The following is a 27,627-nucleotide window of genomic DNA, read 5'->3' on the forward strand; positions in this document are numbered from 1 at the left end:
ATTTCATTCAAATGAAAACCCACACCTACATAAAGGCTTCATTTACACTGTGAAGTGATAAGACAGGGATAATATCAAAGAAAGCCATGAACTCATTTCATTATACAGATCAGTTTCTCAGATGCCTAATGTCCCCATCTAGGTTTAGATGTGTTTTTAACAGAAAATTACACTGTGTGATCTATTCTTTTTTTAAATGGCAAGTCTGCAGTAAATGAATAATGGTGACAATCATTTAAGTGTTTATTTTGCATTTAAAGGAGACAAATAGGAGCAGTATTCAATTTTAAACCACTAAAAGGCTTGTTGTTGTTTTCCATTATTCATTTTGATTAAGAAATCTCATGGTGCATTACACTTTTAACAATACATATGATGCAGTGTCCTGCTAGGTTCAGAGGCTGTTTGCATTGTATCAGGGAGAAATGTTAACATCCAGTCTCCTTATTTAATTTGGGAGAAGCTGATGTGCTGCTTCTTCCTAATGATGACACCAATGTTAAAAAGCACATCAACAACTTACCTCAAGATTTCAAACATCTTTTGTAAACATACTTCATGGTGAAGTGTTAACCAAATTTGAAAGCTGGATCTTGCAATCTTATAAACACCGAGTTTTAGAAAAGAAGGAAAACAAATCCTGGTCTAAGGATCAAGATCGTCAGGTGGTATACACTGACTTTAATTTCAGAAAATAATTCCAACCAAGTAGCCAGCCTAGAAGAGCATTCTTCTAGGAAGTCCTGAATAGCTTGCTTCTAGGATGAATATAACTGCATAGCTAGAGAAAGTTGTCAGTATTAGTTAGGTTGAGATTTAATTGCTTATTCCCAGCTATGAAGAGGTACCGTGTATAATTTTATTCTGATAAAATTATAGCCAAGAAAAAATATCTCTCCTCCTGAGGCATTTCAGGTACAAGACCATTTAACATTGATGCAGTGATAGAGCTCGTAACATTTGAGATTTACTTGGCTTTTAAGTGACTCTTCTTAGTTCAAATTATGTATTAGTTTAGCACAAAAGCAATGTCTGTGCATCATTGTGCTGAAAGGTACTGGTCCAGATGGAAAAAAGCTGAAGATTCTTCCACTGTAGATTGTATTGGAACATGAGTCAGGCTTCTCTCTGTCCTCTTGGATACAGCCCGCAGCAGATGATTTGGAAACCAGCTCTCTTGAATTGTTCATCTAAAATTTGACCATGGTTTCAAATTTTAATGCCTGCTCAAGTCTTGTTCTCCCTATAGTTAGGGAATGGGATACATATGTTTACATTTCCCCTTTCTTGCCTCTTATATAGTACCTGACATGCTGTAGTACCTCCCTTTCCCCCAGAATTCTATTTTAGCACACCAAGCTTAATTCTGAAAGGAAAAAAAAACATTTCTTTTACATTTGAGCCAACATAGTCCCATACATGTTAACAAGAGCAATCTCTCTTTTTCATGCTCTCTCAGAGGACCATTCAGCAGACCAACCAGCAGATTGGAAGCAACGTGGTCACCACCACAACAGTTACTGCCTTGGTTGCTTCTATACAAAAAATACTGGAACACGTGCACATAAACACAACAAATCATGCCCCCCACCCTATCTCACATGGGATATAACCTTTCTCTTGCCTTCCTCCTGTTGCTTTTCCCAGGCGTCTTTCTAAGCAAATTAACACTCAAAGTAAGCTCATCTATCCTTTTTTTTACTAAAATTGTGCACATTTTGGAAATTAACCTTCTCCGTAGTGAGTTCATTTCTGCTAGTTGTTATAAAAGGCTACACAGTCTCAGGGGACTTTTTGATATTTTTTTGTTTCCTTATAAAAATTTGTGATTTGAAGGTATTGGGGGGGAAAAAAAGAAATTTTTAACCCATCTAATTTATTGCAAATTACCTGTATCCTGTAATTTTGTCTGAGGGTCTCATGTTTGAGGGTCTCCAGGGAGAATTTATTTAAGAGTGATAGTATTTGTTAGACAAGAGAAAAGGTCCATTTTCATCCATACCCAAACATCTGAATCTAGCATAGAAAGGGAAGGGCTATTTAAATTCTACTGTCACTGCCATCAAGGAAATTCTTACCCATATCTGAAAGATACATTTCCCTCATACTGATCTGGTTCTGTGTCAATCATGATTATATCCTTCAATTAACTTTGGGAAATATGATATTATCCTCAGCCCATGAATCTTTCCATCATATCCTATCTGAATAATATTCATGCACTCAGCTTTGGCATTTTATATTTTCAGATGTAGTTCATGAGAACCATCTGTCAACACTTTATTTCCAAATGTGTATGAACATTGAAATACAGAAAGTTGAGATAAAATCTTAATTTCACTGGCAACTAATCTTCTCATTTGAGAAGTCTCCACCCTTACTCATTGTTTGAGAGCTGTGGCTATTATAGAACAGCAAATAATTGGTTTCTAGAAGGTACTTGTGTTTTCCATAAGGTTAATATCCAACCACACTATTAACTTTTTAACTGTTTCAGTTTATGAAGATTTACATGCCCTTTACGTTTCACAGAGATGCACACTTACAATCCTGGTATAATTAATTTTATATCCAGATATTGAGCCAAGACAGTATGTTTGGAACTACAGTGATTTAGGGAGGAAAGTGGATGTTTTGCAAAGAAGTCAGGCTTCTGCTGCCAGGCACTATAGATCCCACAATACTCCCATCACTGATTTGTCTTCTTATCTGTCTATATGTGGACATTACAGATGTTATATTAAAATATGTCAACTTAGGAGTTAGGAAAGTTAATTAGAGTGGCATAAAAATAAATTTCACTGATCCACAGTAGAGTTCAGGCATCCTCTCACATGGATTGACCTGTGAGAGGTCATTCATTCTGATGAATGTCAGTCATTCATTCTGATGAATGTCAATCATTCATTCTGATGAATGTCCATTTTGTACATTTGCCTGCACCTCACCTTTTACATTACTGTTCACAGACATTTCATCTTACTGCCATGTTACACCACTCTTCTAATAGGCTAGCAAATCCATTTATTCTCTCTACCACAGTAGATGTATTCAAAACTAACATGCTCTAGTAATATTTTTAAAGAAAGTCCATGCGTTTTGTTCAGTCTCAAACAATTTCCTTCCTTTACTATGAATCTTCATAGTTACATTTCAGCTGTTTCATGGTGCACAGCCCAAAACACTGATCTAGTTTGTGCTTCCCACAGAAGAAGACAGCAGCACCTATGACTGAACTCCCCTCCTCATGTACTGCAGATCAAAGCACACCATGTATCTAGTCCCACAAACTTTTCCACTCTCCTCTCCCTTTCTGCCTCTTCTCTGCATAAGCAGAATTAAGTGGGAGCCGTGTATTGGAACAACTCAATCTCAAAATATGATCCAAGATGCCAAGTGTGAGGTTCAGGTTCAGGCACTTACAGCTGTTTGTGTTCAATGCACAGCTGTTCGATGGTCACTGAGAATAAAAACAAATAGTACTTACAACATATTTTTAATCATGACATTCAGCCCAAGTCCTTTACTATGTATTTGTTTGTGTATGTTTGTATTTACTGCCTAATGGTACTGAACATAAGCACAATGAACTCCATTAATTAATTCATTTTTTCAAAAAAACTCTTGGGGAAGTTCTTGCCTAAAAAAAGGCAACTAGAAGGGACAGAAGACATACATGGCAAGTGATGTTTTGCATCCACGACAAAGAAAAAAACCCAAAATATTCTCAGTGACTTCTGTCACTATGGCAACAAAGCCTCAAAATTTGAAACATGAATACCGAAGGTAGAATTTGGGGCTCTCGCACAAGCCATTAGCAGGATGGACTTAGAGCTTCGTCCTCCCACATGATTTTATTCCCTGTGGCCATGTCCCCAATACACAGATTAGGACTAATCTTATTTAGCTGACAAGGTCTGGACCTTGCAGCCTGAAGCTGTGGAATTTTGTAGGACCTAAGCATCTTCAGAATCCCAGGTCTCTAGCAGTGAATCTTCCTCCTTCCCTTTAGATATACTCTACACTTGGGGTTACAGGAAGACCTCCCAGTCCTCCCAAAACCTTTAACAGACTGCTAATGAGAGGCCTGCCCTCACTTATTACCCTGAAAGGAAGGAAGGGAGGAGAGGAAAGAGGATCACATGCTCCACATGTCAGATATGCTTTACGGGCACCGGAAGTGGTGGAAGAGTCTGATTCTGTGCCAATCACCCAGGTAAACAACAGGACAGATTTTTCCATGGACACCTCCAGCACAAATTTGCTAGAAATCTCACATATTTGCTAAATCAAAATATGGGGAGATGCTTTCCCTATAGATTTTCCCATACCTGCAAGAAAACACTTTCTGTCTTGTGACAGGCACATTTGAGATTGCATTGCTATTCCAGGCCCTTTCTGCAAGCTCTGCTACACGAGACAGCTAAGGCACACATCAGCTGCGTGAACTCTGCCTACTTTGTGCTGCTAGTGCTTTCCTCAGTGTTGGTTCAATTAGAATGGAAGAGCATAGAAAAGCACTTTCTGGATTTCAGAAAAGTTTAGAGCTTTTTAACGTGCCTTTTTAACGCTATGTAAATAAAGAGGCTTTTTCCACACTAGCTAGTTTCCCTTAGTCCCTGCTCCCATTGCTACAGGTTTCCTAGAACCTCCCAATAGGAAGGTCCCACTGAAGGATTCCCCTTTATAAGCTGATTCCCTAGAGATAACTTTCATCTTGGTTTATTCATTCCTCTTACAAGACTAAAGTGTATCTTCATGGTTGTTCCAGTCACTAGTTCAGGGAATCACGGCAATAAATGGTAGAAAGTTTACAATGAATGACTTCATCTCCAGAGTCCCGTGTGTCTTCACAGAAGTGGTGACAATGCTTTAAGAAGTCTCCCATTCAACCATCTGTTTTTCAAATCCCAAGTCTGTACACTGTTTTTTGATCAAAATGAGTTCGGAAAGGGCAAAGAGCAGCTGGTGTGCACATTTCTTTTTCCTTGTAGCTAATGAGCTTTCTTCCTATTCACTGCACATATTTGAGTGTCTTATCCATTTGATTCCTGCCCAAGCCAGTTTCTTTCCCATTTGTTATGGCAGCTGCCCTGTGTTTTATCAAGAATCCTGGTGGACACAAAAGGATGATCCAACCCTAACAAGCTGAATCTTCTGCAGCACCCTTTGGATAAAATCTAACTTACTACAGGCTAAAAGGACTACTATGGCCTCTGCTGGTATTTCTAGCACATTCAGCTTGATTTTTCAGCCTTAGAATAACCCTGAAATCAAGAGTCTTTCTATTATTTATGGAGAGAATGGTTATTTTTAGTGCGTTCTTAGGATTTGTACTAAGGTAAATATTTCATACTAGAGGAGGAGAAATTTCTGGAGATACTTTACACCATCAGAAAGCAGAGTATGATTGCATAGCATCCCCTGAGTCTATGAGTCATGTTAGTTAATGTTCACAGTGTAATAAGACAGGCTAGATTTTATGGTAAAATATTTTGCTTGCTTCTTGTAAAAACATGGAATTGTGCAGCCTACCAATGGGATTCACGAAAGTCTGGGCTCTTCCACTTCCCATTTCCATTATATTTGCCACTGATAAATCTTTGAGTCTTAATTTTCTGTGTATTTTTTTCTCAGTACATTACTATGATTTTACAGACAAGATTTTGTACAAGGTGTGGCTTAGACCAGTTAAAATAAAAAAAGTCTCAGATTTTTGATAGACACAATTCATGTAATTTCCCCCTGAAAGCCAACCTGTTGTTATTTTGTAGCCCCTCCAGACTTCATAACTGGCAGAAACAGATACAGCTCACACTAAGGTAATCTCTTCCCATAGTGCCGTAGTTAGTTCTGCTCTCGCCTGAATGCGCGCTCTCGTCTATACATGCACATAGAATTACACCAGAGCACACAATAATGGTTCCCTATTTTTCCTACCTTCGTACACCTCTTCATGAAATTTAATACAAACATGCATTCTACAGTGTTTTTCTGGACAAATTTTGCAAAGGACACCGGGCATAGGATCAGAAGCAGTTAACTCCTGAACTAAAGGCCCTTCCTTCACTGGAAGGATGGTCATCTGCCTTCCCAATCTGACTCCCAAAATACTGCCGTGCCAGCGAACCTCAAACACCTTGCAGAGTTTATCCCTTCATAGTCTTCAATATCTGTGCAATAATTGAGCATGTCCAGCACCTCAGCATTTGTTAGATCTTTCCGGGCTTTCTCATCCCAGCTTTTTTTTGAGCTGAAAAGTAAAAAAAACCCCAAAACACAAATTCAATAAAAACTACCGCCATATTTATTTATAGAATTTTCACGCTGACAGGGCACCAAAAATACTAAGTACATGCCTGTGAAGGAGGTGCTCCATGGCACAATTTTTTCCAGAGCCATAATAGCTTCATTGGTTTACAATTCTGAGGAATCCCACCCTACTACTCATATTTAGGACAGATATCTTAAAATAATTCAATCTCACTCTAATCCACGTTTAACTTCAGCTGCTGTAATGTGCTGAAGCACATTTGCTCTAGTGACTTACTTTCTTTAATAATTTCTTTAGAACTCTGTTCTTGACATTTGCTTGAAACTTAACTGCTTCCCTGCTGAAATCCACTCCAGCTTCTTGGCATTAGTCAGAGAAAAACCAGTATTTTCCGTGGAATATAGAATTTTTTAAAAAGCCAATGCTGTATGAATAAATGTAGTTTATTTAATGTAGAAGAAATAACATATCTGAGGAAACAAAGTCTATTCATAATAAGATACCTTTCTTCCATAAATTCTGATACTACTAGCCAATGCAACTGTACCTTCTTTTGAGCAAAGATTTCTGCAGAAATCCTGCTCGATCAATAAAATGCTCAGATCTTTGGTCTGACTTCTCACTGCTTAACTCCAGCGAGTGCCTAAGGTTCTGGTTTGACACAGAACACAGCAGGGATCACAAAAGTCAAACCCCTCACCTTTCTACTAGCCAGTAAAGCAGGTCAGGAACTGTCCTTTGGCACAGGAACGTACTGGCACGACATGGCCTTGCATACGCACAGCTAAACTCTCTTATCTCCCAAAATAGGTCAGCTGCATACAGACAGTCTGCTGGGAATGGCCCCTGGCCCACACCGACCCATGAGCTGTGCTGGGAGCTGCCTCAGGGACTGCTGGTTTGCTAGACAGAATCACACTGGGGACACCACTGCCCTGGAGACAGTACAGAAGCTGACCAGTACTGTGGTTTAATCCTGGACCCCAGCCCCATTTGATTTACTTCTGTAGGTGTAGCTGTAGGGATAGAGATCAAAAAATGCCTGCAACACAAAACAGAACTGAAATCTAAATTGTATGTTTGATTGCTCCCTCCCTTGTGCTTCAGAGACTTCTTTCGAAGCTATTTTTGACAGTATCTCCAAATTAAGGCATCCTCTGCTCTTTCATGTCATCATTAATTGGCCCTTTTCCCTGGACAGCCAACCAGATCTTTTCAGCCAACACTGAAATGTTCTTGTGAGGTACTGAAAAAAAAAAAAAGAAATGAAAAAACAGTGATATATCTGAATTTGCACTTTCTCTCTGCAGAGTTTTGCAGTGACGTGTTGCAGGCTCACTGTTTCCCATGACACAGTGGAGCATGTGAGAACAGAGCATGGGTGCTGCTAAGGTGACTTGATTACTTACCTACCTCAGGTTCAGTTTGACCCCATTTTGGGTTAAGCTGCCATAAGAAGCTGCTAGATACTGAAACTTGTTTCTGTAAGCCATTTCCTAACACTACTCTGGGTCACTGGGCTTTAAGAGCGAGCATTTCAGGTTATTAAGAAGACAAGTGTACACAGCATATCTTTGTCATCTGAGGTATTTCTAAAAATGAGAAGCCTCTTGCTAAAGAAAGATAGTGCAAGAAATATGTGGTAACCCCTCTTTGTCCTCAGTCCTGGAATACACTTCCTAAAAAATTTCATTTCTGAAACCTGCAGTTCAGTTACCATGAATGTAAACCATCACTGTTGCAAGCACAGGTGTAGCGTAGCATGACAGACTTCTGTCCACCTGAGAAGAGAAGGGATTGGGAAAGCCCATGTGGTCAGTTAGGCACACACCTTGGATGCTTCCCGTGAAGCACATCTTCTCTACAGCACCTGTTTCCACGTGTTTATACATGCAGCACATGAAAGCACAAGCTGCACGCTGTTTTGCTTACAGGTAAAGTTTTTACTGTTTGGGGATATCTGAATGAAAAAGCAAACACCTGTTGTTGGCTGGTTTGCTGCCTTTTTTTCTTTTGTATGATGGGAAAACTAACTTACTTCCAGCTGTGCGATTGTCTGATCAAGCCATAAACACAAAAAAAGCTGTTACCTTCCTCCACGCATTCCAATAGAAGCACGACAAAACCCTGTGAACCAAGCACTGAAACACCAGGAAATGGCAGAACTAAGGCTGCAAAACTCACATGGCACAGAGTGTACCTTTCTGCTATTACAGGATCGTGGAATTGTTTAGGTTGGAAAAGACCTCCAAGATCACCGAGTCCAACCGTTAATCCAGCACTGCCACTAAACCCTGTCCCTAATTGCCACAGTGCCACAAAAGATGATGCGATACTCCTACAGGTAGCAACGGCTTTCCTGGAAATAAACACTTTTCCCTGAAAAAGACATGCGAAGCCCTTAACTCCAACAATCCCTACCTGGTGAGCACCTGCCCTTTGTGAGCGGCTGCGAGGAGGCAGCGGTGCCTCCCGGCCGTTCCAGGTGCTCGAGGGAAGCGCGGCCGGCGCGCCCGGGGCGGGGAGGAGCGCTCAGCTCTGCTCCGCTGCCTCGCCCCGCCACACAAAGGGCCTCTGGCCGCCTCCCCCGGGAGCACGCACGGGGCGAGAGATGCCGGTGCTGGGGCGAGGATCGGAGCCCTGACAAAAGGCAGCCCCTCGCCACCGCCCCCCTGCCCGCGGGCGGGGCCCCGCGACACCTCCCCTCCGCTGCATCCCATCCCGTTCCCTCCCATCCCGCCGGCCCCGGGGGGAGGTGCTGCCCCACTCGCCGGGGCGAGCTGCTGAGCGCCGGCGGCAGCGGTCACCTGGTCCTCCGGGCAGGGCGCCGAGGTGAGTGGGGTCGCCGCATGGCCCGCGGGCAGCCCCGCACCGCCCGCCCGGCCCCGCTCGGCCCCGGGGAGCGCCCCGACCCCGGGCAGAGGCGGGGGAGCCCCGGGCAGGACGGGCCGCGCCGGGTCACGGGCGGACGTGTCGGGGCGGCTGCACCGCCGCTCACCGGGGCTCCTCGGCGGGGGCTTGTCCGTGTTTCTCTTCCTTCCTCTTTATTTAGTCCCCCTCTGTTTCGGTGGCGGTAGATCCGGGCTGGGGGAGGAAGGCAAACAAAGGCAAGTACGGTAACCTGCCTGAGAACGAGCGTACAAATATCACACGGGGCGGTCGCCACGGGATGCCCTCTGCTCCCGGGGGTGTGGGGGCGGCCGGGGCTGCCCCGCCGAGCCTGCCCTGCCCTGCGCTGCGATGGTGCGAGCAGGGCTTGTGCAGCTGGGACTGTGGAAGCAAACTCGACAGCATCCCCGAATTAGTGAAACAAAGCGGTCCCCTGGCGTGAAGAGGTGGTGTTGGCTGGTGTTACCTGCAATGGTTAATCACGCAGACTGTAAAATAGGATGTTTCTGCCTCTAGTAGTGTTTATTTACCTTTTGCATTTTCACTGGGGCTACTGGGACTGGACTGTTAAATTTGCCAGCAGTGTTGTCTGTAGACTTGATCGTTTTGTTTTGGGTTTTTTGTTTGTTTGTTTTGTTTTTTGTTTGGTGGTTTGGTTTTTTTTACTTCTGTTCCTTTTTTATCTACAAAAGGAAGGAGATTTAAGTGTTTGTAATGTAAAAAAACAGAAAGAAAGGTTTGTTTAAAGATATTTTTAGCCGAAACCCTTGAAAAGGACTTTTAAACTTCAATAGCCTTGGCAATGCCTACTGCCTATTTGTTCTTGCAAACCTTTTATTTAATTTTTAAAACCAGTTTGATTTAGTGATTGCAGAATGACTGAGAACGTGAATAATAAAAGGTGAGAAAGCAAATAAAAAGAAACCAGATTTATTTTCTAAAAGATCTCCTGTAGGTTGCCCTTTTATGACAGTTTTCAAGTGCTTTTTGGAGTTTGTTAGTACTCATACGGCTTTTCTGGCTTGGGGAGTGGAACAGTCAAATTAATGTTCAGTAACAGGGTCTGTGTTTATTAATGTACTTATGCTGTGCAAGTTGGGTTAGCATGCTGAAAAATAAAAAACAGTAACATCTTGTCATTTTAGCAGGAGGGGGAAGGGAAAAAATTGATCTGGACACTAATTCAAGGAGGTGCTAAAGCACAGGCCTAATAAAGGCACAGTGGTAGGTAGAGAATTGAGCATTGTTTTTGTACTTGATGCTGCATGTTATTTCTCATTTAGGGCCTGGCTGCTACCACACAACCCTCTTATCCATTCTTTTCCCTTCTGTAGGAAGGTCGGGATTGCATCCATATGATTTTTTTTCTATTGAACTTTGTGATTTTTGTGTTTCAGATGGCTTCCAGAACTGATATGCTTCACTGATTTGGGACTGGACTATACAAAAGTAATTACAGAAATTGCATGGAAAGGCCTTTTTTCTTGAATGACAAATACGTCTGTAAAATCAGTCTTGAAGGCAGCCATCTGTGTGCACTGTTGAGGCTTTTTTGCTGGAGCTTCAGAATAGCTACCAGGTGTAATTGTCTTAAAACTTGAAATTTTGAATGCAATTCTCCTTTCAAGATGAAAGTTGTTGTCAGTTGCTGTTTCTAACAAAATTACTCTGTTGGGTAAATCTATAACAACTTCGTTAGGAAGTAGTCATCATGGTTACTTAACAAGAAATTAAATCTCAGACAGATGGGAGGAGAACTTGTCTCTTCTTTCCTGAAGTATCTCCTTTACCTTGCACTTCTGTGCAACAGATTCTGCAGGCACAGGATACATTGGCAGCAGTGCTCTCCATCTCTGTAGACAGGCAGTTAGGAGAGGTTTCTTTAGCCTTAGGAAACCTCAGCCATGCCTTTTTTCCCCCATGTGTGTGATGGTAAAAGGCTGAATGCTGAAGCTACAGGTCTTGCGGGTTTTTTATGGGATATTACAAAATGCTTTTGATCTGCCACAAGCTGGGGTTAGGAGGGAGGAGGAAGAGAAGGGACATGTGGAGTAGATGGTCTGTGAGCCCTTTGAAACTGGACACCTATTATATGTTTGTCAGCAAGGCAGTAGGATGAAGTGACCCAAGTGATCTCTCGGAGACCTGTGTCCTCTAAGCTGAGCAAAGCACGTACTCCTGTTTTACGGTTGCTGAACAAAGGCGCTGTCCTTGAAGCTTTCTGCAGAGAAAGGTCTTAGGCATTCCAAGTTCTACCTTCAGGAGAAACTGGTAATATTATGATGCTTGTTCCCATGATAAATAAATTAAAATAGAACATACCATGTACTCACCAACCTTTAGAAAGTAGCATATATTTTTCTTTTTTCAGCTGAATTAGTCTAGGAGTTGGAATTTGCATGCTTGGCCACAGGTACCTTTGAGTTAAGCAAATGGTATTTGTGCAGTGTCTTCTGGCTGGTGGGCAGCGTCTTGTGTTCATCACAGCTTTGTGCATCCAGTATAACACATCTGTGAGATGGGAGTTTGGGTTTATCACGAGAACAACTTGAATAAGGGGAGATTTATCAGCCCCTTGAAATAAGGGGTCAAGTACAAAACCACCTCATTCTCCACAGAGTGCTGCATAGCACTATCAGCTTCTGTTGTGTTTCAGGCTTAATCTAAAAATGAAACCTAGTTTGTCATTCTCTGGGGTCTGGGGGAAAATCCCTGAAATGTGTGAAATCTGAGTGGAAACAGATACAGACTGAACAGTTCTAGAGAGGTGTAAGCTGCTCTCCATGCCACTTTAGAGGACGCCATGTTCAGGCCAGTGGGATTGTTTGGTTTCTCATGGTTGGATGGAGAAATGAGTGGGAAAGAAAACTTTGTGTGGGGGCAGTATGAGGGGGCGGGAGGAGAAGTTTAGATACCTAATTTAAAAAGGAATGTAGGTGGTTTGGTGGGAGTTCTGAAGACTAAGAAAATTACGCTTTTGCTAATAATGATCTCCAGGCAACTAGAATTCTATAATATGGTGCTTTTCCCCACATTTACATCAACTCTCCTCAGACTCTGACTTTCTTTGGCTATATTCACTGAAAATAGGGAAGATCTCGCACTCAGCATTAGACATGAAGTTTGTACAGAACGGATAGCAAACCACTTTTCAAATCCAATGCCGTGTTAAAAGTTGAAGGCCTCTGGTTTTTCCTGTGGTGGATTCAAAGGGAAAATAATTTAAGGTCCAGGTTTCCGAAGGATTTCGGATGCAGCTCTGGTGAAGATGCTTGCAGCTGATGGGGCAGGAAGAGTAACTTCTGGCTTTGCCCATACCTCATTTCATTCCTGCAAGAAGCTGCTGCCTTGCTCTCAGGCTCTGCTCCAACCGTCTGTGGGCAGCTGGGTGGGCACCGGGCCTGTAGCTCTGAAAAGGGAGGGAGAATCTGGCTGACTACTTTGAAATTATTCCTTCACCCATGTGCAGAGTGGTTGTAGGCAGGCAGGCAGGAAGGTTGCTCAAGTCTTGGGAACTCAGCTAAGCTCTGTGATGTATGTTTACCTTCTTATTCGTTTTGTTAAAGGTCTTAAAATATAAGGCCCAATTCTGAGTTAAGTAACAAAAGATAAACTTTTCCTGTCTGCCTGCCCCAAAAGGAGGAAGGAAGACAGCTGAGGACTTCATTTAAACTTGAAAGTGTTCCTCAAAAAAGAAGTGGCTACCTTTAAGACGAAAAGTTGAATAGGTAAGAAAGCACTTCTCTTATGAAACACGTTTGATTTTTTTTTTCCCTTTGAAAAAGCCTCAGTTTATCTCTTGCTAAATAGTCATACAATTTCTTTGAAATTAGTATTTTCCACATAAGTCTGTTGATGATTTCTAATATTTTGTGAAAGGCTTTTAAATAAAAAATGAGACCATTTATCTTGAAGGACTGCTTAGTACTCAAGTTTAAATGTTGATCACAGTAAAGCTCCAAATGAGAAAACATTTAGTCTTTAAATTGATTTTGACTTAAAACATAAAAGGATATTCTACGTTCCCATAGAGAGAGATGAGAATGGGGCTTTGTTGCTGATGATTTTTCGTCTTAATCTTTCTGAACAAAATGTGAAAGGACTGGGGGAGGGGCAAGAGTAGAAATAAAATATCTCCATAGGCAGAATTTGAGTAGTTTAATGGGCTCTACTAAAATCCTGAAATGCTTTATTGTTTTTATTACATGACTCACATTTCAAAAGTGGGACTTTTCATGATACAAACTCTGGTTCATCCACAATTGCCTTGGACTCTCTCTGGAGTCAATGAGAGGGACTGATGAGCCCTCAGGAAGCACATCTCTTTTACACCAGTGAATGCTGAAGTCACATGGATCAAGTAGGTTCTTAACTTAGACCTCTCAGTTTCATGTCTGACTTTGGATGGGAGAAATATAGGCTGTAATATGTGTCTTACGTATTTTGCACTTTTCCCTTGTATTGGGCAATGGGAAGAATGACTGGCCAGTATTGCAAAGCATAAAATTTAGAAAGAATGCTGCAGACCAGACACATGCACTAAAGGATTCTAATCAGAGCAATACTGACAGGTTTAAATACTGTTCAGTGTATTTTAATGCATTCTAAAATTAAGAAACATTCATTAATCCTGTACAGATATTCAGTCCAATTCTCCTGCAGAGACCTGTAGGATACATGGATGAGCTCTTACTTCAGCAGGTGGAACTCCACTGTCTCTGTTGATGTGGGTGTACTGAAATTGGTGAATTACTGAGTTTAAGCCTGCCTGTTCAGGCCATTAAGCAGTTTTTCTTTAGAACGTTGGAATAAAGTGTCATTGTGTATATGGAAAATAAGGGTGTGAAATCTTAGTAAGTGCTAAATGTGGACCAGTTTTCCCCACACAAATACATTTTATTTCCCAGTGACTTAAATGGAGCAATGATGAAAGCATGGTAAAATGCTGCAGTGATTAAATGCTGAGTGAGGTAATTCACAGGGCAATCTGAAAATATCAGACAAATGTTCTTCAAAGTGAGGTATATTTAAATGCTTGTGTTACACCTGAGAAATAATGCCCTGCCTAAATAACTAGAGGAATAGTGAATGGATTCAGGGTGATGGGGACCCAAGTAGTTGAGTTTAACTGCCATGGCTGCAGAGTATGGATTTAAGTTTCTGAGATAGCTGTGTGCTTTGTGTAATCTGGTTATATTTGAAGATAATTATTAACTACTGCCTTTGCAATGTTATTCTTGAATTAAAGGGGGAAGCAAATTCAGCGAAGTGTGCGTGCAAAGTGATTGAAACAGAAGTTTCAAAACCTACTCTTTTGTCTGAATTTCATAAGCAATGGTTCAGAAAGCATTTGTACCTTAATTAAGGAGTAATGTGGAGTTAAGAAGTAAGTCATGGATATTAAGAATATTATTATATAGCCTTTATATTGCATATTAATGCATTATGGGTCCTGTATGTAATTACAGTTTCAAAGCTAAGGTGTCATCCACCTAACGTGCTGCCAGAACTTGCAGACAAAGCACACAGCATACCTAATTGATATCAGAAGAGCAGGTAACTATTTGCAGTAAATGGGGGGGATGGTGACCCCTACCCAATGTACCCTGTGGAAATAACTGGCACCACAGGAGGAGAACACAACTTTTACATGAAGACTTGAATTCACAGTGACGTGTTGTACCTACTGTGTTCTTGGAGACTTCCCCTCCTTCCTAACTTAGAGCACAGCCAAAGCTGTAATGTAACTGTGCCTGGTCTTATACAGTGGTTCCTGCCAAGTCCTACACATTCCTGTGTGCTTTGCACTGAACTGGATGCTGGTAACAGGCTCTACCACCTATCCCTGACCTGGCGAGCAACAAACCTGGTCCCTCCAGGGAGTCCAGTCAGGAGTGAATGGATCCAGAGCCAGGACTCAAGGCAGGGATGTGATGTAGGCCCGCCCATGTGACAGGGTTGTAGACAGGCATGCCAATGGTGTAGCTGAAGAACAGACTAAAGGCCTTGGGCTAAGCTTAGGTGCAACTCTTGGGCCCATGGATAGAGGTCCTGGCGGCAGTGAAGTCTACCTGTGCCTTTATGTCCTGACAAATGGATCCAGATTCTGCCCTTGCTTTTCCTTGGGTATTTCACTGACTTTGATGTCTGCAATCTTGTTTAAAACAAACAGAAACCCCCAAATTCTCAAGCAGTATTGGTTTTAGCATGCAAAACTGAGTTTCAGGAGCATTTGTTTAGACCTGTAAATGTCAAAGGGAGATTTTATTCTTGAGCTTTTTTCTTGATACATCAGTCTAGAGTTTTCATGCTGATTGAGGGAATTAGTTTATCTTTGGATGTTTTGGAATAATAAGAAAAGCTACTTGTGTCTGCAGTATCCATCAGGGATGCTTTGACCATTTGGAACATTTTACATTAGCTCTTAAAAGAGTAAGTTTGGGTTGTTTGTGGTCCCCCCCTTTTTTTATGTTTTCCTTTTTATAGGCAATCTTGGTCAAGTAATTTTGTGAATGTCTGTGCAAGCTGCCTCTCTTCTTGAAAGTGTGATAAACAGTGGTTATGTTTCAGCCCTCTTGTACTTTTTTCCCCAGTTTGTTTGCCCTTTGAGTCCCTACTGTGTTGGCTTAAAAACTAAGTTCACATTACTGCTCTTAAAGTCAAGATGATGAGTGGATCAGAAAACTAGATAAGGATTAAGGTCATAAATTAAATCTGTGTCTTTAACTGCATGTTTGGATATAATTATTTCTGCTAATCTTCAGGAGTTTCCATTCCTTAAGGAAAAGCAATAAATTAAAAATTTATTCCTAGAGAATTTGCTGACTCCTGAAGCATAGATCCAGCTGCTTTTCAGTTCACCTTGCACAGGATCAAGGGGAAAAACTGCTGGTAGTGTCTGGGATTCTTATCTCTTTTAGAGGAGACTTCCCCATCTCTGCCCCAATTCTTGCAGTAAAAAGAAGTTTTGGGCTAGAGAACCTTAAACTTTACTAAGTGGTTTCAAGAAGTAAAATCTATTTAATGTCTCAGGTGTAAGGGTAATTGAAAGAATTCCCCCTGCTTTCAAAGAACTAAAAAAAAAAAAGTTGAATTGCTATGGCATCCTTTCTTGGTTAGAACCTCAGTGCTGCTTAGGTACCTGTGTGTGCACGCCTGTGTGTGTCGTTGCATGTGGCATGCCAGACAGCTGCAGAGGCAGATGCAGCTTAAATCTGTGAACTATTTGCTACATACATTATTTACAAGCAGTATATGCATTAGTAAAGCTGTAAGTGTTTGCTGCTGTCTGTGTGCCAAGGAGAATGTGTGCACTGAACCTGTCAGGTCCAGCAGCTAGAAAAAGAGTTGAGAGATTTGCTTTTAAGTGCATTACCATCCCCTGATAAATGCTGCAAAACCTAGAACTCTGGAAGTACGTAAAGCGAGAACTGAGGAAATTGGCAGTATATTGGCTAAAGAAGATGCACCTTGCTGTAATACTTGAAGAGTGTTTTATCTGGAAATCTCTTCTGTTGAAGTAGTGTAGTAAGTGCCAGAGAGAGTACTTTACTCTTCGTGGGGGACTCTTGGGAGATCTGGGGCTAAATAATGTGGGTGTCTTTTTTTGCCTGTCTCTTTTGAAACAGATAACCCTTTTATATTAAGAAGGCTTTTTAAATGGACTTTCATAGAATCATAGAATCAGACAGGTTGGAAAGGACCTCTGAGATCATCAAGTCCAACCCTTGATCCACTACCACCACAGTTACTAGACTATGGCACTAAGTGCCACGTCCAGCCTCATCTTAAAAACCTCCGGGGACGGAGAATCCACCACTTCCCTGGGCAGCCCATTCCAATGGCTGATTACCCTCTCTGTAAAGAATTTCTTTCTAATGTCTAACCTAAACCTCCCCTGACGCAGCTTAAGACCATGCCCTCTTGTCCTACTGCTGGTTGCCTGGGAGAAGAGACCAAACCCCCACCTGGCTACAACCTCCTTTCAGGGAGTTGTAGAGAGCGATGAGGTCTCCCCTGAGCCTTCTCTTCTCAAGGCTAAACAACCCCAGCTCCCTCAGCCTCTCCTCATAGGACTTGTGCTCCAGTCCCTTAACCAGCCTTGTTGCTCTTCTCTGCACCTGCTCCAGCACCTCAATATCCTTCCTGAACTGAGGGGCCCAGAACTGGACACAGCACTCCAGGTGTGGCCTCACCAGTGCTGAGTACAGGGGCAGAATCACTTCCCTGGTCCTGCTGGCCACACTGTTTCTGATCCAGGCCAGGATGCCATTGGCCTTCTTGGCCACCTGGGCACACTGCTGGCTCATGTTCAGCCTCCTGTCAATCCAAACTCCCAGGTCCCTTTCTGCCTGGCTGCTCTCCAGCCACTCTGTCCCCAGCCTATAGCGATGCAGGGGGTTGTTGTGGCCAAAGTGTAGGACCCGGCACTTGGCCTTGTTGAACCTCATCCCGTTGGAATCAGCCCAACTCTCCAGCCTATCCAGGTCCCTCTGCAGAGCCCTCCTGCCTTCCAGCAGGTCGACACTCCCTCCCAACTTGGTGTCATCTGCGAATTTGCTGATGATGGACTCAATCCCCTCATCTAAATCATCGATAAAGATATTAAACAGAACTGGGCCCAACACTGATCCCTGAGGGACACCACTGGTGACTGGCTGCCAGCTGGATGCAGCCCCATTCACCAGCACTCTCTGGGCCCAGCCCTCCAGCCAGTTCAAGTCTATAAAACTGACACCTTTAAATGTAATATAGAGAATCCTGACTTTTATCATTGCTAATATCCATACTCTGGAGTGATACTTTTACTCAAGTTAATCAGCAGCTAGAAACAGAGATACACTAGAAATACTTGGATTTAGATGTTTGCAGGACAGAGATTGTGCATCTCTTATCCAAAAAGCATGAATTTTGCCCAGGGAGAGGCATATCTGAGTGGTGCAGTTGTCACATCTGAAAGACAGGATGCCATCTAGATGGATCTGGACAAGCTCGAGAAGTGGCCCCATGGGAATCTCATGCAGTTTTAAGAAGGTCAAGTGCAAGGTGCTGCACCTGTGCTGGGACAACCCCCAGTATGTATACAGGTTGGGGGATGAACTGATCAAGAGCAGCCCTGCCGAGAAGGACTCAGGGGTGCTGGTGGATGAAAAGCTGTCATGACTTGGCAGTGTGTGCTCACAGCCCAGAAAGCCAAACATATCCTGGATTGCATCAAAAGCAGTGTGACTAGCAGGTCGAGGGAGGTGGTTCTGCCCTTCTACTCCACTCTGGTGAGACTCCACCTGGAGTGCTGCATCCAGCTCTGTGGAACCCAACATAAGGAGGATGTAGACATTTTGGAGTGAGTCCATAGGAGGGCCATGAAGATGATCAGAGGGCTGGAGCACTTTTCTTGTGAAAACAGGCTGAGAGTGTTGAGATTTTTCAGCCTGTAGGAGAAAAGGCTCCAGGGAGACCTTACAGCACCTTCCAGTACCTGAAGGGAGCCTACAGGAAATTTGGACGTGGACTTTTTACAAGGGCATGGAGGGATAGGAAGAGGTAATATTTTTAAGCTGAAGGAGAGTTGATTTTAGATTAGATATAAGAAAGGTTTTTTTAAAATGGGATGGTGAGACACAAACAGGTTGCTCATAGAGGTGGTGGATGCCCCATCCCTGGAAACATTCACGGTCAGGTTGGATGGGCTCTAAGCAACCTGATTGAATTGAAGGTGTCCCTTGCAGGAGCATTGGACTAGATGACTTCTAAATGGTCTCTTCCAACCCAAACTATTCAATGATTCTACTTTGCAAAGTACCCAAATACCTTTTAGCAACTCCTAAGTATTAGGAAAGATCAAGCTGTTTCTTCATGTAGAAGAAATCATTTTACAGTTAACAGTGATTTAGTTATAATTTCAAGAAGGTGGTTTTTGTTTATGTTAAAAAAACCAAACAAAACCCCCTGTAGTTCTCTGACATAAACTGAGAAGCCTGCAGGTGTTTAAGAACATGCTTGCTCTCTTACTTTTAGGCACATATAATAATCCTGCTAATCAGCTCTTTCTAGGCTAAGGGAACTCTTGCCTCTCTTCCTTCTGCTCAGGAAGAGGGCAGCCCCAAAGGATCTGGGTGCTGTGTCAGAAACCAAATCTTCTCTTCCTGCCACGTTTCAAGTGTCAAGGCTTCATTCAGTTGATCTGTTTATGAAAATTTTGAACTGTAATTTCAACTCCTCATATAAGGGAATAATAGTATCTCGTTCTTTTTTAATTATTATTATTATTTTATTCTTCTATTATTTCACTTTTTGACAGTCAGTGTTCTGGGGTTTTCTTTCACCTAGTTAAAACTGAGCTTTGGAAGGTGCTTTTAAGACAAATAATGACTTGTTCTGCTGAAAATATGGAGTGATAATGATATTTTTTGCCTTTATGCAGTTGTTATTAAAATCATATGTGATTTGATATTTGTATATTGTTTGTTTGGGTTTTTTTCATTAGCTTCCTGACGTATGATATCAGCATTTTAAGAAACTACAGGGGACTCTTGGAGTTTTTACTTTGCATACTATACCATGGATGGCTGTTGTGTAGACAGCATATTTTTTCTTCAAATAAAATGAAGATATATATTACTGTCAGTCTTAACATTATTTGAGCATTTTCTTTCAAGTAGCTAGGTTTTTTCCTTACATTTTGCAGAAAATGATTTTCTGTTTGTTTTTAAATTTAGAAATCAGCTTACGGAATTTTCATGTCTGACTACTGGTATCGGACTCTGATCCTGTGCAAAGAAACTGGAAGCTGCAATTGTTTTGCAACAGCCAGCCAGCCTAATGAAGAGAAAGAAGAAGATACAAACCATCAGGTTGTGGTGTCAGATATCATGCAGCTTGTGCAAGATAAGCAGGAGGTGCCAGAAAGCACAGCAGGTGAGAAAAATATAGTATATTTTGAAATTGTCTGGCTGGCTGCCAAACTGTATTTAGAAGAGGACTGGTGGCTTCAAGACTTTTAGCAATAGTATCTCTGGCAAGGAGAGTAGGGCAGGATCCCAAGTAAAGGAATAGCTGAGTGTTCACTTAGAGGAGGCTGATGTCACCACAAAAACATTTAATAGCAGCCAGTAAAGAATGAAGACCTGTACTCAGGAGGGCTGATGCTTATTATAAGAAATTAAAATAATTCTATGAATTAATTGTTTAGCAAAAAATAGGTATCCCAGAGAAACCTGACCTACCTTTCTACAGTTTTAAAGTCATAGTGTTGAAACTGCTGAGAAGAAAGTACAAAATACTTCTGCACCATGTCACATTGCTTTTGTTGCTGTGGTCCATAAGCAGAAAACTGTAAAGAGCTCTAGTTTATAGTTACTGGGACTAAGAATATGTGTTTCCTTTCTTTTTACAATACCATCTGATCTTATATTTACCCATGCAGGACGTTGTTGTATTCATATATAAATTATGTGACCTTTGCCTTGGTGCAAGTGCAGATGGATTGTAATTTTAAGATTTGATTAGCAATTGCATTTGATGGCATTTGGTCTTTATTAACACATCTTCATTTCATTTTTGCAAATTTGTTTTTATAAAGCCTTGTAGGTAATTAAAGAATACCTTCACATATTAATGCAAACCTCTCTAAGCTGGAAGGATGATCCAAAACCAGAAAGGTGAAATTCACTAAAATGCGATTTTTGCATTTAATATACAATTATAAGGCAGGATATGACTCCTTTGTCCTAAGAGAAAAAAAGCTCATTCTTTCAGCTGTAATGAGCTAATGATCTTGGTGCTACTACAGAATGACTCATATTTTGCTCTGACTTAACAGGAAGTAGTGATTAGGGTAATCATTTTACTTGTGTACTAGTGATACCTCACCAGAATATGAGATTTCTTTTGAGGGCAACAAGGAAAGACGCAAAAAAACCCTGCAGTAATTCCACAGAATGATGTCAGGGTTCGTCAGGTATAATTTCTGTGGAAATAAGGAGGGTGTATCTAGACTGCAAGAGAAAACTGAAAGGAGATCACTCATATTTGGACTTTATAGTGGAGATCTTTGTAAGTTATGGAAGAAGGTGGTCATGTGCTTGTTTTAATTTTCTTGTTGTCCATATCTAATAGAGTAACAGTAAGAAAATGTGAACTTGATTTCTGCAGAGAATATTCATACATAATTAGAATTGTTAAACATGCTACTTAAAGAGCTTGCACAGTCTCTAACCTGTTCTTAATGAAATCTCTAGTGAAACAAACCACTGCTGGAGGTGAGCTAGGTGTACTTGATTTCATCTCAGTGCTTTAAGCTAGGCTAAGAGGACTGTGCTGCTGTGGTGGAAGAAGAAACAAAAAAGTCCTGGGAAGGCAGGCCTGGAGTATGAACTCAGAGGAGAGACATTTCTGTCTCGTGTTATCTAAAGGATTTAAAATGGGAAATTACTACTCTTCCGCTCCAGAAATTCAGGGCAGAGCTGTGTTGGGTTCAGATGAAGGTGCATGTGTGCTCTCTGTTGAAGTATCGGCGAGTTAATGGTTGACTGGTTGATCTACAAAGGAAGCTTAGTAAACTGCACAGATAGGAATGAAAGCACTGAAGGTGGACCAGGAACTGAGTGTATACATACACTTCATAGGCATGAGACTGCCTATAAAAGCCTGCACATACTTGGCTATGCTAATTTCACTTTTAGCTGTGGCTGCTGTCCTTCTGTCACTGTAGTGTATGTGCAAGGGATATGAGGTTTAGTGAAAGAAGTTCTGGACCAAGTTTCCTGGCCTGAGATGCAGCAGATTTTTCATTGTGGATTACATCCATACCTGGCTTGACAGCTGAATTGCAAGTCATTAATTGAAACTGAAAAGCACCTGATGATACAATACTCTTTATGCCTGGAAAAAGTAGGATGTAATTTTCAAAAAAAAAAGTGTTTTCTTTTGACTTGAAAAAGACAATAGTATATAGACTGGGAAAGGAGCTTTTCCAGAACTAGGCAGAGACTACATGAGAAACTTAGTGACAGATAACTTTCTGCTAGAGTTAATAAACTTTAAAACTAAATGAAGTATGAAAGCTCTTCTTGTGTCATAATTAATACTGGTTTTTCTAGTATTGAAGACTGAATGAATCATTGTGTTTGTGGCCATTTTACTGGGTTTTGATTTTTAACAAATTATTACTCTTAATTGATGCAGTCTGCATGTTAATATTTTCTGACTTTATCAAGGGACTGCTAAAATGAATCTCCTCTGAAAAGAACTACAGTGGCATAACATAGTGAACATTTAAAATGGGTAATTTGTTTGTTGGGTATATGGTGGAATGAGCAGTTGTTTTGCTCTAGCTTTAATACTTATCCAAATGTTTATTTCAGGAAAAGAAGCAAGTATTTCTTGTGGCTGGTAAACAGAGCCACAGTCCCTTGTTCTGTGAAGCTAAGCTTTATAGGTGAGAAAAGGCAGAAAGGGAAATGTTGCTGCAGAAGATAAACTCCAACAATGTTGGAGTCTTTTCCCTTCTCTATTTTTGGCTTCTGAAAGCAAATGTGAGAGTTCTTAGTCTCTCATGAAGACTAATAATACTGTATGATGGAGAGCATCTCGCTGCTCTTCATTAAACCATATGTTGCTGTTACTGAAGTTTTAATTCCCTCCTCCTCCCCAGGAACTCATCTGCTGTGCTATTGATAATATATTAACAGCAATAGTTTCACTACAGTGTCTTTCTAGAAGTTATAATTAAGATCAGGTCTTCATTGTGTCTGTAAGTTTGCACACAGAGAGAACATACTGCATCTTGAAAGCTTTAAAAGTCTAGCTTGAAAGCAATAGATGAAGCAGCATGCAAAATTTGGCTTGTGGCAGAGCACAACCAAGATGGAAGCATGATAATTAATGTCAGATCAACTTGTGTGTTCTCTTGCCTCATTTCAGATTGTGTGTGTAATACATCCTTTCCCCTCATCTTCAGCAGAGGCTGAAAAATGGAAAGATCCTGGAGAAAGGATGGAGGCATGAAAGACAGTCACGAGTCTTTAAAAATAATTTAAAAAAAATCTAGTATTACTGTAATTTCTTAGTGCCTGTTATGTTCTACCTGTCTGGCATTGGACTTCAGGAGTGCTGCACTGTTGTTATTTACATAACAACAATTTTTTTTGTTGTTTTTTGAATGGGGCTTTTCTGCTCTAGAGATTTCCCTTTCAAATGGAAATTCAAATTGCTATTTTTTGTTTGTTTGTTTGTTTTCTCTGTTGAGCTCAGGTCTGTTTGGAATATAATCTTTCACATGGTTTTTCAGCCTTCTGCCATGAGGCAGTAAGGAAGCAGAGGAAACCTTTTGTGGTATCAAGATTTGCTAATGTTACATCTTAGTGATTGCTGATGTAGTAGCCATGAGGGTGCTATAGTCAAAACTTTTACAAAAGTAAGGGACTATCAAGGCTCTGCCCAGGTTTTGAGGAATCCAAGAATAAATGTGACAACTGACTGAAGTCTGAAGTTTCATTGGTCCAAACTTAACCTAAGATGACATACTTCATGAGTAGGGAAACAGTTTTTTAAGCTATTTTAAATTATAAAGCATGTGCCTTTTTAGCATTTTACCTGATTTTTAGCACTTTTGTATGAGAAATTACAAGGCAGCTGAGAAGACAGCTAAGGACTGTGATGTGCCAATTCCAACACTTGTAACAGTGCTGCAAAACACACTATCAGCTGTTGTACTCACAGGCACTTGAAATGCTCATCTGTTACAGTCATGTGCTCTTGGAAAAAATATGTGTGGTATCATCTCAAACTGTTAAATTGAATTGTTTTCCGTACATAAACACCTTTCTAGGTACTGCTCAGTGGCATTACTGAGGCTGACAGCTTTGACTGAATAATATATGTGCTGCAAGATCACTGGAACAGTATGGTCAGGTTACATTATCAAGACCACTGATGACTCGTCACCTGCACGAGAGTGGGGAAAAAACAACATGTTGTTTCTTAAACAGTTGTATATCCTGGTAACTCTGATTATGCTCTGAACCCATAGTATAACTTCAGTTATACTTACTATAACTATAACTTCAGTTATACTTACTATAGTCCCTTGCCTCCACTAGTCAGAACTGCATAAATACAAGATTTCAGTAGTAATGTACAACAGAAGCATTGTAGGTATTCATCGTTATAATAATTATACTGTTTCAAATTAAGTGACTTTTCAGAAAAACAGCAGCTAATGCTGTTTGGATCCAGTCCTTTCTGTTCCTCAAGTTCTACAAAGACAACCTTTAAAAAATCTTAATTAAAAAATAAGAAAACTGAAATTTATCTTAGAAACTGCTTTTATTGGTAGCTAAAAGAGTGCTATTGCATAAATGAAGGACTTTTCCACAAAAATGCAATTTATTTGAAAAGTTCCTTGATTTTTGGAGGTGTTTGATATTTAATATGATAAAGTTTCTTGGAGAATATCTCACTAGAATTTTAATTTTAATTGCCAAAGCTGTGTACATTACAGCATACCTTAAGTAACAACTTGATGAAAAGCTTTTTTTCAGGGGATATCATATAAACTAGATATAGATAGCTTATATACTAGATATGTAAGTATGTACTAGATATATAGGTAACTTATATACTAGATGTAAAAATGAGCTATGGAGAGATATTTTGGTAATGTCAACAGTAAAATTCAGAGTGTGTGTGTATATATGTGTGCATATATATATATGTAATTTGGTGCCACGCTTGATGAATTATCGCTTCAGCTAGCAGGCATATGTGAAAAATGAGGATATGAATATCAGACCAAGTATTTTTGATGTTTGCTTACTCAACCCCGCCCCCCCCCCCCCAGTTAACATGTCACATTAAACCCAAAATTCGTGAGGCAGTTGGAGATTTCCTCTTTGTTAGAATGCAGCTACAACACAACTGCTTTTTTTCATGGGAGTGACACTGTCATCTGATTAACACTGGTATGTCTTCTGTGGAATGAAGATGTCATTATATACTTCTCAGCCTGTCCGTTCAGGTGCTAAATAGCCCATGACCTTTCTTACCTTTAAATACAAGCCAACCAGGGCAGGAGTCCCTAAGCTATAATGCACAAGCCACTTAGTGATACACAGTCCAGCACGTAGCTGGGAGCTATTGTCGTCCCAGATGGCATCTGTCACAATGCTCAAGAAGGGAGAATTCAGGATTTATCTTCTGTTTTATGGACATTGTTCTGGGATCACCATGACAGTTGGCAGAGAAGAGTATTTGTTTTGCTGTATGCTTTTCTTTGTCTGCTTGGTGACAGTGGATTGTCCCTAAAAGACTAGATGTGTTTTACTCTGGAGCTTTTAAGTATATTCATGTGGAGCTTTGTTTGGTACTGGTAGTTTGATTGACGTGAGTGCATGTCCAAGTAAGATATAGCAGATATGTGTGCACAGTTAGCATTTCCCGATGTTCAAGGCTATTTGCATACAGTGGAACTCTATTTTATAAATAAAATAGAGTTTTATTTCAAGCCTGTTCCTTTATTGGTTGCTATAGGACTGGTACCAGTCTCAGCACGTGTTTGCAAGCCAATGTTCTTATGTGTTAGTTAAATGGTCTGATTTTTATTAAAACTGAGTTTCTACTGAAAGAATTTGGCAAATTCTTATGAGCTTAACTTTTCAAAATGAGACAGGTTTGAAGCTAATTGGAGTAATCTATCTAACATGGAAAAGAGAACCTTTGCATGGTAAGCCTTCTGTATTGTGTTGCTGCTTTGAGTAACAGAGCAGTAAAATCCAGTCCGATTAAAATCAGTAGGAGTCTTGTCAGGATTTTCTTCTTAAGACTTCTAAGCTATGCAGGTTAACCAGCCTCTTAAATGAAATTAATATTAGACATCTTACTCTAATTCCTTATTTCCTGGGAATTGCAGCAAATATGGAATATATAAAAATAACTTAATGTTCAGCTGGTATCATTCAGTTCAAGAAGTTACAGCAGAAAAGTTCTGTTAGTGTAAAAAGGCACTGCCAGCTAAAAATGAGCTATGGAGAGGTATTTTGGTATATGTCAGCAGTAAAATTCAGAGTGTGTGTGTACATATGTGTGAACATATATATGTCTGTAATTTGGTGCCACAGCTGACGAACTTTCAGTTCAGCTGCTGCTTGCTGAAAAGATTTTTTTCAGGAAACCATCCTGCCTGAAATTCCTCTTAGCCCTTATAAAAGGTGTGAAAGCATTTTTAATTTTTTCTTCAAAGTTCTCTGAAGTCGGTTGAGGAAGATTTTAGAGAGATGTTCCAAGTAACATGTCCTGCAAAGGCTTATACATCACAACTTTCAGTGGGTACTTAGTGTATTGGAAATACCTTTGCTGCACTGTTACACTTCGTTCTACTTTTTCCCTGTTGTAATGAGCAGTCCAGTCACAGCATTTATTTTTCCCTTTCTATTCTCCCATTTCCTAGAGAGTGATTTGCTTCTCAGAAAGAGTTTGACTGGGGTTCCTTTTTAGCTGGAGATCACATGAACTTGGGAAGTATAGCTGGAGTTCTGCCTTCATTTCACTGCCTGTTCTGTGCTTGGAGAGCTCCTTGCCAAGGGAGACGCAAACTGCAATTATCTGTACAAAGAAGCAAGGACTTTTTAAGATTAAGTTACAGGGAAACTATACCTGCTTTGTTCTGCATGGTGTTCAGAATACTTTCATGGTAAGAAGTGATGAATGTAAACTGAAATTTGGCATTTCCTCAAATAGTGGCATTTTTATGTGACATAGGGAGATATGAAGTTATTCTCCAGCATAATACAGCAAGTGAAAGTTAATACAACTTTCTTGAAATTATATATTTTAGTATTATGTAGTTATAGATGTACTTTTGTTTATAATCTATTTGAAATATATAGCCATTTAATCAGAAGAGAAAGCAATAACAGTTTATTATGAAAATTCCTAGCTTTTGTGATGCATCTGAATGTAACAAATCTTTCTCGTTTGATGTTAATTATGCTTTGTTTTTCTGGAATTCTTAGTGCAGGATGAAGCCTCAGATACTTGCTGAAACTAAAACAGGAAAGCTATGTCAATTCTGTTTAGTCTCTGACATTAGTACCTTTGTGCTTTTGGTGCCTCAGGTGGCTCCAAAGAAATTGGAAAAGTGCCTAAGCAGCAGTATAATTGAAATTCAAGAGGGGCTACATGTCTAACCTGTTTGGGCATTCTGTAAATCCCATTTTCCTGCATCTGTAGTCAGTGGATATCTTTGCAAATCTGCTTGATTATAATATCCAAACAGAAAAACCCAAACTCTGTATTAAAAATTGGCTTATTCTTCTGTAAGGGCAGGGTGCTTTCTGGATTTGGCACTTGCTCCTTAGGCCATGAAGATGGACAAGTTGTGAATGTAAACGTTAGGTCTTGGATAGGTGCAATAGAAACCATCTGAGTGACAAGGTTTCACATGCTGTCTTAATGTCATTTCAGGG

The 27,627-nt window shown here is 40.6% G+C and overlaps 1 protein-coding gene across 6 annotated transcripts in view; it reads left to right on the top strand.

The window, feature by feature from the left end:
* The first annotated feature begins 9,090 nt into the window (after positions 1 to 9,090).
* MCF2L (MCF.2 cell line derived transforming sequence like) overlaps positions 9,091 to 27,627 on the top strand; it is a 160,714-nt gene continuing 142,177 nt past the window's right edge. For 4 of the 6 annotated variants that reach the window (XM_032678901.1, XM_032678902.1, XM_032678905.1 and 1 more), the window contains exon 1: positions 19,882 to 20,080. In XM_032678901.1, the coding sequence (XP_032534792.1) occupies positions 19,903 to 20,080 (178 nt within the window). In that variant the 5' untranslated portion in view covers positions 19,882 to 19,902. Of the gene's footprint in view, positions 9,107 to 12,812; positions 12,892 to 19,881; positions 20,081 to 27,627 lie in introns of those variants that run through there. The other 2 variants (XM_032678897.1, XM_032678898.1) reach the window with 2 other exon arrangements.

This window comes from Chiroxiphia lanceolata, chromosome 2 (genome assembly GCF_009829145.1).
Source record: "Chiroxiphia lanceolata isolate bChiLan1 chromosome 2, bChiLan1.pri, whole genome shotgun sequence".
In the NCBI taxonomy this organism is placed as follows: Eukaryota; Metazoa; Chordata; class Aves; order Passeriformes; family Pipridae; genus Chiroxiphia; species Chiroxiphia lanceolata.